At 42.7% G+C, this 10863-nt stretch overlaps 1 protein-coding gene across 1 annotated transcript in view; it reads left to right on the top strand.

Annotated features, from left to right (window-relative positions):
- Nucleotides 1–6089: 6089 nt before the first annotated feature.
- Nucleotides 6090–10863, top strand: part of SLC28A3 (solute carrier family 28 member 3) — a 64432-nt gene continuing 59658 nt past the window's right edge. Inside the window, exon 1 of the mRNA XM_003809182.6 lies at nt 6090–6518. Within this exon, the coding sequence (XP_003809230.4) occupies nt 6243–6518 (276 nt within the window). The 5' untranslated portion in view covers nt 6090–6242. The remainder of the gene's footprint in view (nt 6519–10863) is intronic.

Below are 10863 nucleotides of genomic sequence, written 5' to 3'. Positions count from 1 at the left end.
GGGTTCAAGCTATTCTCCTGCCTCAGCCTCCTGAGTAAATGGGATTACTGGTGCCCACTACCACGTCCAGCTAGTTTTTTGTATTTTTAGTAGAGACAGCATTTTACCATGTTGGCCAGGCTGGTCTTGAACTCCTTACCTCAAGTAATCCACCCACCTTGACCTCCCAAAATGCTGGGATTACAGGCATGAACCACTGTGCCCTGCCCTTCCCAAGATTCTCACAAAAGTGATACAGACAGCCAAATCATCCTTTAATTGCAGACAGGTATTACCTATGTGGCAGATTCTATGGCCAGTCTTTGGCTGTGTTAAGTGCTCTGGCTGGCCTTTCCTGGTATATAGTGTAAATGTCAGGGAAAAAACCTAACTGCAAGGAGAATTTTGTTGAAAAACAAATCCTGAAGCATTTCCTATGTCAAATACACATTTTCATTGCTTTCCTTTTTCCCCTCTTGGATGATCTGAACAATTGACAGTTAATTAGACTAAGCCTTATAAACCTCCCAGGATTACATTTTTATTATTAACATTAATATTATTTGATTTATTTATTTAACTACTTCAAGTTGTATAGACAAAGGTTAATCTGCACTACATGAAATGTTCTTCAGGGAGGAAGACAGGAGTCTGGAACATATAACACATCATGCTCAACATAGGACAAGCATTATACACAATTTTTACAAATTTTCTCTTTACTCCTTTTGGAAATACCGTCACCAAGAGTGACTTCACTATAGAACTGCATGCATAAGGCAAGAAAAACAATCTATTGCCATGTAATTACTTATTTTTCCTTTCATATTTTAATAAAAATGGAGGACTTTTGTGTTTTGGTTTTCTTTAATGAGCTTGTGCGTAGACAGTCCGTGAGTTTGCAAATTTTTATAAGCTGAGTTTTAGAGAACAGAACGGGGTATAGGAATTATTTGACTGAAAAGTCTAGTGATTTGGTTGCTACACAATGGTTTCAAAGTTTAAAGTTGAGTTTGAGTGACAATGTGATGAAAATAATTCTGAGGAGTTAAGAGACAGTTTTTTAGTTCTTGGCACAAGCTATTGCTCACAAATAATGACTCTGCATGACTGGGGAATTGTTTAAAATGTAGTCTTGTAAAACTGAAAAGGCCTTTCATCTCATTTTCTGATCACAATTTCTATTTCCTAATTGGACAAAATGAGCCACAGCTTCTACCAAGGTGTTACCACTTTAAGTGATAGCCCCGTAAATCAAACTAATTCTGGTGCTGCAAGGAGTCAGAATTTTTACTGGTTCTGAAAGCTCCTTAAAGATAGGCTTCAGAAACATACAATTTTAAATTACAAGTTCTCTGGATATGACCATTGTTTTGGCATTTTAGTATCATGGTTGTATATACAATTTACTCTAATTAGGTGTCAATTTTTCCTGCTGGCAGGTACAGTCGGAGAATGGATGAGGGAGGTCACTGTATCTTTTAATCAACACTGTCTAGTGTTGTGACTTGCACAATGATATGCTCCCCCAAATGTTGTTGCATTCTTTTCAAATTTTGTCTGCAGCCAAGGAGAAGAAAACACATCGTTACATTTCTAAAAGTTCCTAAAGCAGTATCTGCAAGAATATCAGGCATTGGAGTCACGTTTCTGCAATTAGAGGCTTTAAATGATAGAATGAAGATGTCTGTCTTTTGCTCCAGAAAGTAAGGATCATCCATAACCTTCAACTAGATTGAGTCTTGAGTTGGTGAAGGTTTTAATATCAGGTTGCACCAACTGGTTTCTTCCAACTAACGATTTCTCAAGGAAAGTTTCCCAAATATTTGCTGTCTATTTATCTGTACTTCTCTTGCTCACTTCCACTTGGATTTTTTTTTTTTTTTTTTTTTTTTTTTTGCCTTTGGTAACACAATGACTACTACTTATGGCACATTGCAATGATGGGGAAGAACTAATGAAAATCCCCAAGTCTCATCAATAAGAAGCACTAAAGAGCTAAATCATAAAATTTGGATGATGTTGAATTATGTGTCAGGCACTATTCCCTGCGTATATTAACTCATTTTATCATCTCAGCACTGTTTCTAAATGGGTATGTCGATGAAAAGAGTTGAATTCTGTTAAGTATTTGAAGATATTTATTCTGAGCCAAATATGAGTGATCATGGCGCATGACACAACCCTTGGGAGGCCCTAAGAACATTTGCCCAAGGTGGTCAGGGCACAGCTTGGTTTTATACATTTTAAAAAGGCATGAGACATCAATCAAATACATTTAAGAAATACATTGGTTTGGTCCAGAAAGGCAGGGCAACTCAAAGCAAGGGGAGGAGGGGGTTGGGCTTCCAGGCTATAGGTGAATTTAAACATTTTCTGGTTGACAATTGGTTGAGTTTGTCTCAAGACCTGGGATTCATAGAAAGGGAATATTCAAGCTAAGATAAAGATTGTGGAAACCAAAGTTCTTCTGAAGTTTTATAGTGGCTGCCCTTAGAGACAAAGGATGACAATGTTTCCTTTTCAAAATATGTCAGAGAAACATGTTTTGGGGTAAAATATTTTTATTTTCTTCCTTGTCTCATAATGTTATGCGAGTCAGGTTTGAAAGTAAGTCATGATATATAGGGTTAAATAAAACCCATCTGGGCCGGGTGCGGTGGCTCACACCTGTAATCCCAGCACTTTGGGAGGGCAAGGCAGGTGGATCACTTGAGATCAGGAGTTCAAGACCAGCCTGGCCAACATGGTGAAACTGTGTTTCTATAAAAATGTAATAATTAGCCAGGCATGGTGGCACATGCCTGTAGTCTCAGCTACTCGGGAGGCTGAGGCAGGAGAATCACTTGAACCCGGAAGTCGGAGGTTGCAGTGAGCTGAGATCTGCCACTGCACCCCAGCCTGGGCAACAGAGCAAGACTCCGTCTGACCAAAAAAAAAAAAAAAAAAAACCCATATGATGAGAATTTATGATTTGTAGGGCATGACTCCCCAGACCCCTTAGATCATAATTTGGGCAAGATAAAAAAAAAATCAGAGCTTAGTCCTCAGGTACTGTTATCTCCATTTTATGAAGGAAGAATCTGAGATACAGAGAACTCAGCTACTTGCCCAAATTCCCATGGCCAGTAAGTCTTCCCACCTCAGCCTCCCAAGTAGCTGGGACTACAGGCACGTACCACCACACCTGGCTAATTGTTGTATTTTTTGTAGAGACGGGGTCTTCCTACGTTGCCCAGACTGATCTCAAATTCCTGGGCTCCAGCGATTCTCCCATCTTGGCTTCCCAAAGTGTTGGGATTACAGGCATCAGCCAGGTAGTGGATATTTTGTCTTTGAGCTGTGTGGTATTTGTCACAGCTACTCAATTCTGGCCTTATGGGATGATAGCAGCCTTAGACAATACATAAATCAATGGCCATGTTTCTGTTTTGACAAAACTTTATTTATAGACACTGAAGTTTGAATTTCATATAACTTTAATGTGTCATGAAATATTCTTCCTTTTAATTTTTTTCAACCATTTAAAAATCTAAAACCCATTCTTAGCTCTTGGGCCATATAAAAGCAGCAGAAGGCTAGGTGTGACCCTCAAGCTGTGGTTGGCTGTAGTTATGAGGTAGAGTCCAGGATTTGAACCCAGACCACAGGCTCCTGCAAGCCTTTAATCATTATGTATACACTGTACAGTCTGTATCATGATAACAAGAAAAGAAAAATAACTCCCACAGTCTGAGCTATGTGAGATATGCAAAATCTATCAGGCCCAGAGAGACTGGGCCTCAGTCACTGATAAAGAGAAAACAAAAATAACTCACACAGTCCCAGCTATGTGAGCAATGCCAAATCTATCAGGCCCAGAGAAACGGAGGGTTGGACTTCAGTCACCATTCAACCCTGTGCCCGGGGGCAATTTTTTTTTGCTTTTGTTTTTTGTCTTTTGTTTTTTTTGAGATGGAGTCTCGTTCTGTTACCCAGTCTGGAGTGCGGTGGCGTGATCTCGACTCACCACAACCTCCACCTCCTGGGTTCAAGCAATTCTGCCACAGCCTCCCAAGTAGCTGGGACTACAGGCATGTGCCACCATGCCTGGCTAATTTTTGTAGTTTTTAGAAGAGACAGGGTTTCACTATGTTGGCCAGGCTGGTCTCGAATTCCTGACTTCATGATCCATCTGCCTCGGCCTCCCAAAGTGCTGGGATTATAGGCGTGAGCCACCGTGCCTGGCCAGGGGCAATTGTTTTAAAGGCATTTTGTTCCTGACTGGCTGCCTTTCTGTTCCTAGAATGTGTGATACAAATAGCAATGTGTAGCCAATCAATAGCTTATGTTATTTTAATGTAAATAATTGGTAAACAACTCAGAAACTCCTTCTTTTCCTTTAAAATTCACTTGTGGCCAGGCACAGTGCCTGTAATCCCAGCACTTTTGGAAACCAAGGCAGGTGGGAAGATTGCTTGAGCCCAGGAGTTCAAGACAAGTCTGGGCAACATAGTGAGGCCCCCAATTCTACCAAAAAAAAAAAAAAATTTAGCCATGGGTGATGGCACCTGTCTGTAGTCCCAGCTACTCGGGAGGCTGAGACAGGAGGATAGCTTCAGCCCAGGAGGTCAAGGCTGCAGCAAGCCATGATCATGCACTCCAGCCTGGGCAACAGAACACACACACACATACAAGAATCTACTTGTAACTGCTACTAAGTGTATATTCAGAGCAACTTGAATATGTGCTCCCAAGTTGCAATCTCAAACTTAGACCAAATAAACTCTATACTTACATTAGGTTTGTCTCAGTTTTTTCCTTTAGGTTAACAATAATAAAAGTAAATCATTCTCTTTATAGAAAACTCAGCAGCATTTGAAGGAGAAAAAAAAAAACACCAACTGCCCATAAAATTAAAAACCGAGAAATAACCACTCATAATACTTGGTATTTTCTTACTTTTTCTTTTTCTTTTTCTTTTTTTTTTTTTTTTTTTTTTTTGAGACAGGGTCTCACTCTGTCACCCAGATGGGAGGCAGCAGTGCGTTTTCGGCTCACTGCAATCTGTGTCTCCTGGGTTCAAGGGATTCTCCCGCCTCAGCCTCCCGAGTAGCTGGGACTACAGGCGCATGTTATCACTCCTGGCTAATTTTTGTATTTTTAGTAGAGATGGAGTTTCGCCATGTTGGCCAGGCTGGTCTTGAACTCCTGGCCTAAAGCGATCCACCCTCCTCGGGCTCCCAAAGTGCTGGGATTACAGGCGTGAGCCACCGCGCCAGGCCTTTTCCATTCTTTTGTCCACAGTTTTGCAGTATTTTAAATTGTACTGGGGGGAAAATCCCTATTTTAAAAGAGTTCTACAGCTAATATTTTCATAAAGCAAAGTGAATTGCTTTATGAAAACAAAGCACTTCTATTCACTTTTGATAATTGAATAGCTGGTCACCTTTCATTTACTTGTCACATATCGGCATTTCTGTAAGCTGGATTTTTGAAAGCAGCCCGGTCTGAAGCAGGGATGTAATAAAAGGTTTTGGAATTAACCAAACTTGAATTTGAATTCTCATTATCCCTTTATTAGCTAAATGACACTAAACAAATTGTTAACTTTTCTGTACTTCAGTATAGAATTTGGAGTTGTTCGGAAGAAGAGCCAAGACCCTTACCTACCTACCTATCTGTCTATGTATCTATCCATCCATCCATCCCTGGTATACAGTAGGTGATCACTGAGGGCGGCATGACCTTATGTCCTGTGTTCACTCACCCTCCACCCCACTACCACTCCTAGTCTTTAACACCACCCACAGGAAAACAGAGGATTTCACTAAGCACTATAGAGAACGTGTCCTTTTCTGGCTGGGCACGGTGGCTCATGCCTGTAATCCCAGCAATTTAGGAGGCCGAGGCAGGTGGATCACTTGAGGTCAGGAGTTCAAGAACAGCCTGGCCAACATGGTGAAACCCCGTCTCTACTAAAAATAAAGTCAGCCAGGTGTGGTGGCATGCACCTGTAATCCCAGCTACTTGAGAGGCTGAGGCAGGAGAATTGCTTGAACCTGGGAGGCAGAGGTTGCAGTGAACCGAGATTGCGTCACTGCACTCCAGGCTTTTTTTTTTTTTGAGACTCCATCTCAAAAAAAAAAAAGAAAGAAAGAAAGAAAAAGAAAGTGTCCTTTTCTGTTTTGTGCACCACAAGAGTTTTCTCCCCAGGAGTGCAAATAGGATGCCAAAAATGGGGATAAAGGAAAAGATTAGTAAGGTGGGCGGGCCAGCACTAGATGCCTCCACCCCGCCAACCCGCCCGCCTCTCTGCCCCACCCCCACCAGGTGTCGGCCCTAGTCATTCAGGAGATTATTGCAGAAGTTTCCAGACTGAAGCAAGCCGTGCCCAGGTCCCTGTAACAGCAGGTGGCTTTCTGACATCAGCAGAGACTGGTGCTTTTTCCCAGGTACAAAGGACCTCCAGACCAGAGCCAGCCAGCAGCAAAAAGAGCATGGAGCTGAGGAGTACAGCAGCCCCCAGAGCTGAGGGCTACAGCAACGTGGGCTTCCAGGTGAGCAGAGCTTTCCTCTTCTGTTAAAGGCCTTCAGTGGAAAAGCTGCCCTTTCCTTAGCCCCTTGGCAAGTTTCTTACCTAAGCAGGGAGATTATCAGGACAATAAGATTTTTAACGGCACACTTTAAGCCCATTATTTTTTCTTCTTGGGCTCTTCTGGGTTGACAAACCTGAAAAGTCTCTTTTAATTGATGTGTTGTGATCCCTATGGTCACTTAGAAACAAGACAGCTTTCTTCTCTTGCCTTTTTTCCCTTCTGACTCACAGCAGGGGTCCATTATTTATCTTCAGGCACCTTTCCAAAGAACTGGTGAGAAGGGAAGAATGGGGGAATTTAGATCCTGGCTGGGGTAGTGTCTCAGGGTTCCTTTTACTCAAGCCAAGTCCTGGAGCCCCTGTCAGATGGCCCCGGTACCTGCCCCAGAGCAGCTGGATTACGCAAATCGGTCTCACTTCATCAACCAAAACTCACTGAGTGATTAATGCTGCTCAGCCCGAGGCTGGATGCCCGCAGAGACATAGAAGGAGACCTGTCAGAAACACCAGGCTATTTTGACTGGGTCTGGGATGGGGATTTCCAGGGCTGTTTTTAGGTGTGCTTCCTTTCCTTAGCTGACACTCAGCATGGGCGCTCTGGAGAAGATGGGAAGCCTGCACCAGCAAGTGTCAACAATCCCTTGGACTTTATGGTCTGCTAGATGGGCAAAACAAAACTTTGAGGTGCTAGCCAAGAAACGAAAGAGGGAGGTAAAAGGGCTTTGACAGGAGTCCAGACTCCAGCACCCACAAATTCCTGTAACTTCCCAGAGCCCAAGTTTGATCGTCTGCCCCATGGTCACAGTGATGCCCATCTCCATGAGTAGGCATCGGGTTACCACTTATGGGTCACAGGTGTAGGAGAGGAAACAACTTCATCTACCCTCTTAGGTTGAGTGCCTGAGGCCTGCAAATTAAACCAACATAAAACAGATTAGCAGGAGAAAAGGCACGCAAATTTTATTCGTATTTAAAATCTCACAGGTGGCTGGCAGTGGTGCCTCATGCCTGTAATCGTAGCACTTTGGGAGGCTGAGGTGGGCTGATCATTTGAGGTCAGGAATTTGAGACCAGCCTGGCCAATATAGTGAAACCCCATCTCTACTAAAAATAAAAAAATCAGCCGGGCGTGGTGGTGCACGCCTGTAGTCCCAGCTACTCGGGAGGCCGAGGCAGGAGAATCACTTGAACCTGGGAGGCAGAGGCTGCAGTGAGCCAAGATCGTGCCACTGTACTCCAGCCTGGTTGACAGAGGGAGACTCAGTCTCAAAAAAGATAATAATAATAAAATAAAATCTCACATGTATGAGAGCCTCACAGAAAAGAAACGGAAAAACCTAATAGACTCAGGAGCTTATATACCATTAAAACAAAGCGCGGCAAATAGTGAAATGACTAGACAAAGGAAAAGAGGGTTATGCTTTTAGGGACAATAAACTGGGGGTGGGAGGTGGAAATAATGGAAGATAAGGGTTAATTTATCGAGGTTTGTTCATGCAGATTTATCTCAGCAGCATATCTGTCTTTGGTGATAAGGGTTGCTCTCTTCCTTGTATGAGCAATCGGGACACCTGTGCAAGGGAAATATCAATAAATGTGCTGCTTTTAGGAAGATGGGGGATGGGGGAGGGCAGAGAGCTCTTTCTGTGTCTGCTTTCTTTTTCATAGCCTTCAGTTCAAAATATTCTTGTGCCAAAATGTGGGCATTTGGAGGGTGGCACATCCTGATCTCTAAGGGCTAAGTGAGGGGGGAAAGCATAAAGCATGGGCCCATTCTGATTCCAGAGAATAGAAGGGATGGAATGGGATAGAGTCAGAGGAAGTATGGCAGCAAGAAAATATATCTGCAATAGAGAAGGTCCATGTCACAGCAACTGGCTGCTCCCAGGGAGGAGGGCACACAACGGTGGTGATCCCTCACTGTCTTCTAGCAAAACTGCTGTTTTGTGGGGGAAACATCCCCCTACACCTGCCCCAATAAAAAGAAGGAAAAATGAAAGGAAGCTTCCTCCTAGTTCTGTAAAATTTCCTGTCATCCTTACTCATTTGATTGATTGAAATTTGAATTTCTACATTTCAAAATCAAAATAGTGAAGACAATTTGTCTTTCAAGAGAATCAGAGGCCTCATAACTCCTACCAAGTTAATAAGTATGAGTCTTACCTTGTTTGACATTCAGTTCTCCTGCTACATTATCTTCTTTAAGGAAAATTAATTGATTGTAAAATATGTGCTACTTCACTCACATTATTAAATATGCATTAACATGCCACCAGGACTTCCAAAGAAGTTAGGATGCTTACTTATTTACCTTGTCCTAGTCTGTGAATTGTGCTAGAAATTCATTTTTCTTCTTCAAATATTAAGAGTGCCCTTGGTAGACCAAAGTTCTAATTTTACTAAGTAGGACTACTTTCACAGCTTGAAATGCTGATATGGGTTCCCAAAAGGCCTGTGCCTGTAAGACCTGGTGCAGGTGCAATGGTTATGCATGTCTATGGATTACCTGGACAGGCTCTCATCTGGACTGTTCCTCAAAGAAGGGAGCACCAATTGCTGTTTTCATGGAGCTAGTACTCCAGTGGGAAAGGTTAAACAGGAGCACAAAGTCAGTGATATGGGTTATAAGAGAGAAATGATTTCACCTCCAAGAAAGGATTTCACAGCTAGAGCACATTTCATACATGAGAGTGGATTTTGTAACCAACGATAGAAATGAATGTTAGGGTTTTTTTTTTTTTCAAATCTCATTTTATTGTACCTCTAAATGTTTTCTATGAATAAGTAACTTATTTCTCATATGGCTGAGGATGGAAATGACTTCATTCAACAGTAGTTGCAAATAAGACGTTTGCTATTTATGAAGGAAGTTCGGATTGGCATTTAAAGTATTGCATGTATGTGGAATATCTAAGGATTTCTTATTTTATTTTAAAATATTTTTTAAACCTTAAAACAGTCAACAAACTGGCTCTTGATTTTGTGCAAGATGTTCCCATCAGTTCAGGAAAAATAACTGCCTGAAAGGACAAAATACACACACACACGTGTGCAAACACTCACACCCACATGCACATACACACACACACACACACACACACACACACAGGCTAGCATCCCCAGGCCTCAAGGTTCTAAGCAGGGCATCTCAAACCCAGCAGAGTATCATACCAACAACACCCACACCTAAAAACAGTGACTGGGTTATTTCTTCCAATGCTTGCTTTTCAACAAGAATTTCTGAAGGCATGTATTTATTCAGTAGAATCATCAACTGCCCCCTAGATATGGCCGCCTCTAAGAAGGGATACCAACTCAAAAAGAATAATATGCTCTTCTTGCCCTCAAGGAGAAGGACAGGCAGAAATAAGCATGCAATTACAATATAATTGATGTTAAGGAAAATGGCGGAGGTTTGCACCAAGTGCATTGTATTCTTATATTTATTATTTTTTATATTTTGTCTTGCTATCTTACCAGGGCTGGTCTGAAACCCTGGCCTCAAGCAATCCTCCTGCCTTGGCCTTCCAAAGTGCTGGGATTACAGTCATGAGCCACAACACCCAGCCAGCACCAAGTGCATTGTAAATAATATATAGTTGGAGCTGAGCTGACTGAGGAGTCTGTGACAGCATCACCAAAGGAGGGAGAATTTGATTAGGGCTTTAAGGATGGTCAGGTCACAGTAGGAGCTGCGGTGGGCAGAGCACTGCACGCAGAGAGAACTATCTGTACAGACTCAGAACCCTAAAGGAGAAGAGCACATGAGCCTGGGATGGAGGAAGGGAACACAGTATAGGGAAAGGGGGCAGGCTGGCATCAGGTCAGGTGGCCTCTGCGTGTGCTAAGGCATTTTAGAAGGAATCGCTCAGAATTTACGCAGTCAAATTGTGATTTTTTTTTTGAGACAGGGTCTCACTCTGTCACCCATGCTGGAGTGCTATGGTATGATCTCAGCTCACTGCAGCCTCAACCTCCCAGGCTCAAGCAATCCTCCCACCTCAGCCTCCTGAGTAGCTAGGACTACAGACACGCGCCACCACACTTGGCTAGTCTTTGTTTTGTTTTGTGTTTTAGAGATGAAGTTTCACCCTGTCGCCCAGACTGGAGTGCAGTGGCATGATCTTGGCTCACTGCAACCTCCACCTCCTGGGTTCAAGCAATTCTCCTGTCTCAGCCTCCTGAGTAGCTGAGTTTACAGGCATATGCCACCACACCTGGCTACTTTTTTGTATTTTTAGTAGAGACAGGGTTTCACAACGTTGGTCAGGCTGGTCTCAAACTCCTGACCTCAAATGATCCACCCG

The sequence above is a fragment of the Pan paniscus genome, chromosome 11 (genome assembly GCF_029289425.2).
Source record: "Pan paniscus chromosome 11, NHGRI_mPanPan1-v2.0_pri, whole genome shotgun sequence".
NCBI lineage: Eukaryota > Metazoa > Chordata > Mammalia > Primates > Hominidae > Pan > Pan paniscus.
The sequence above is the reverse complement of the archived record's forward strand: the minus strand, read 5'-3'. Positions and strand labels throughout refer to the sequence as shown.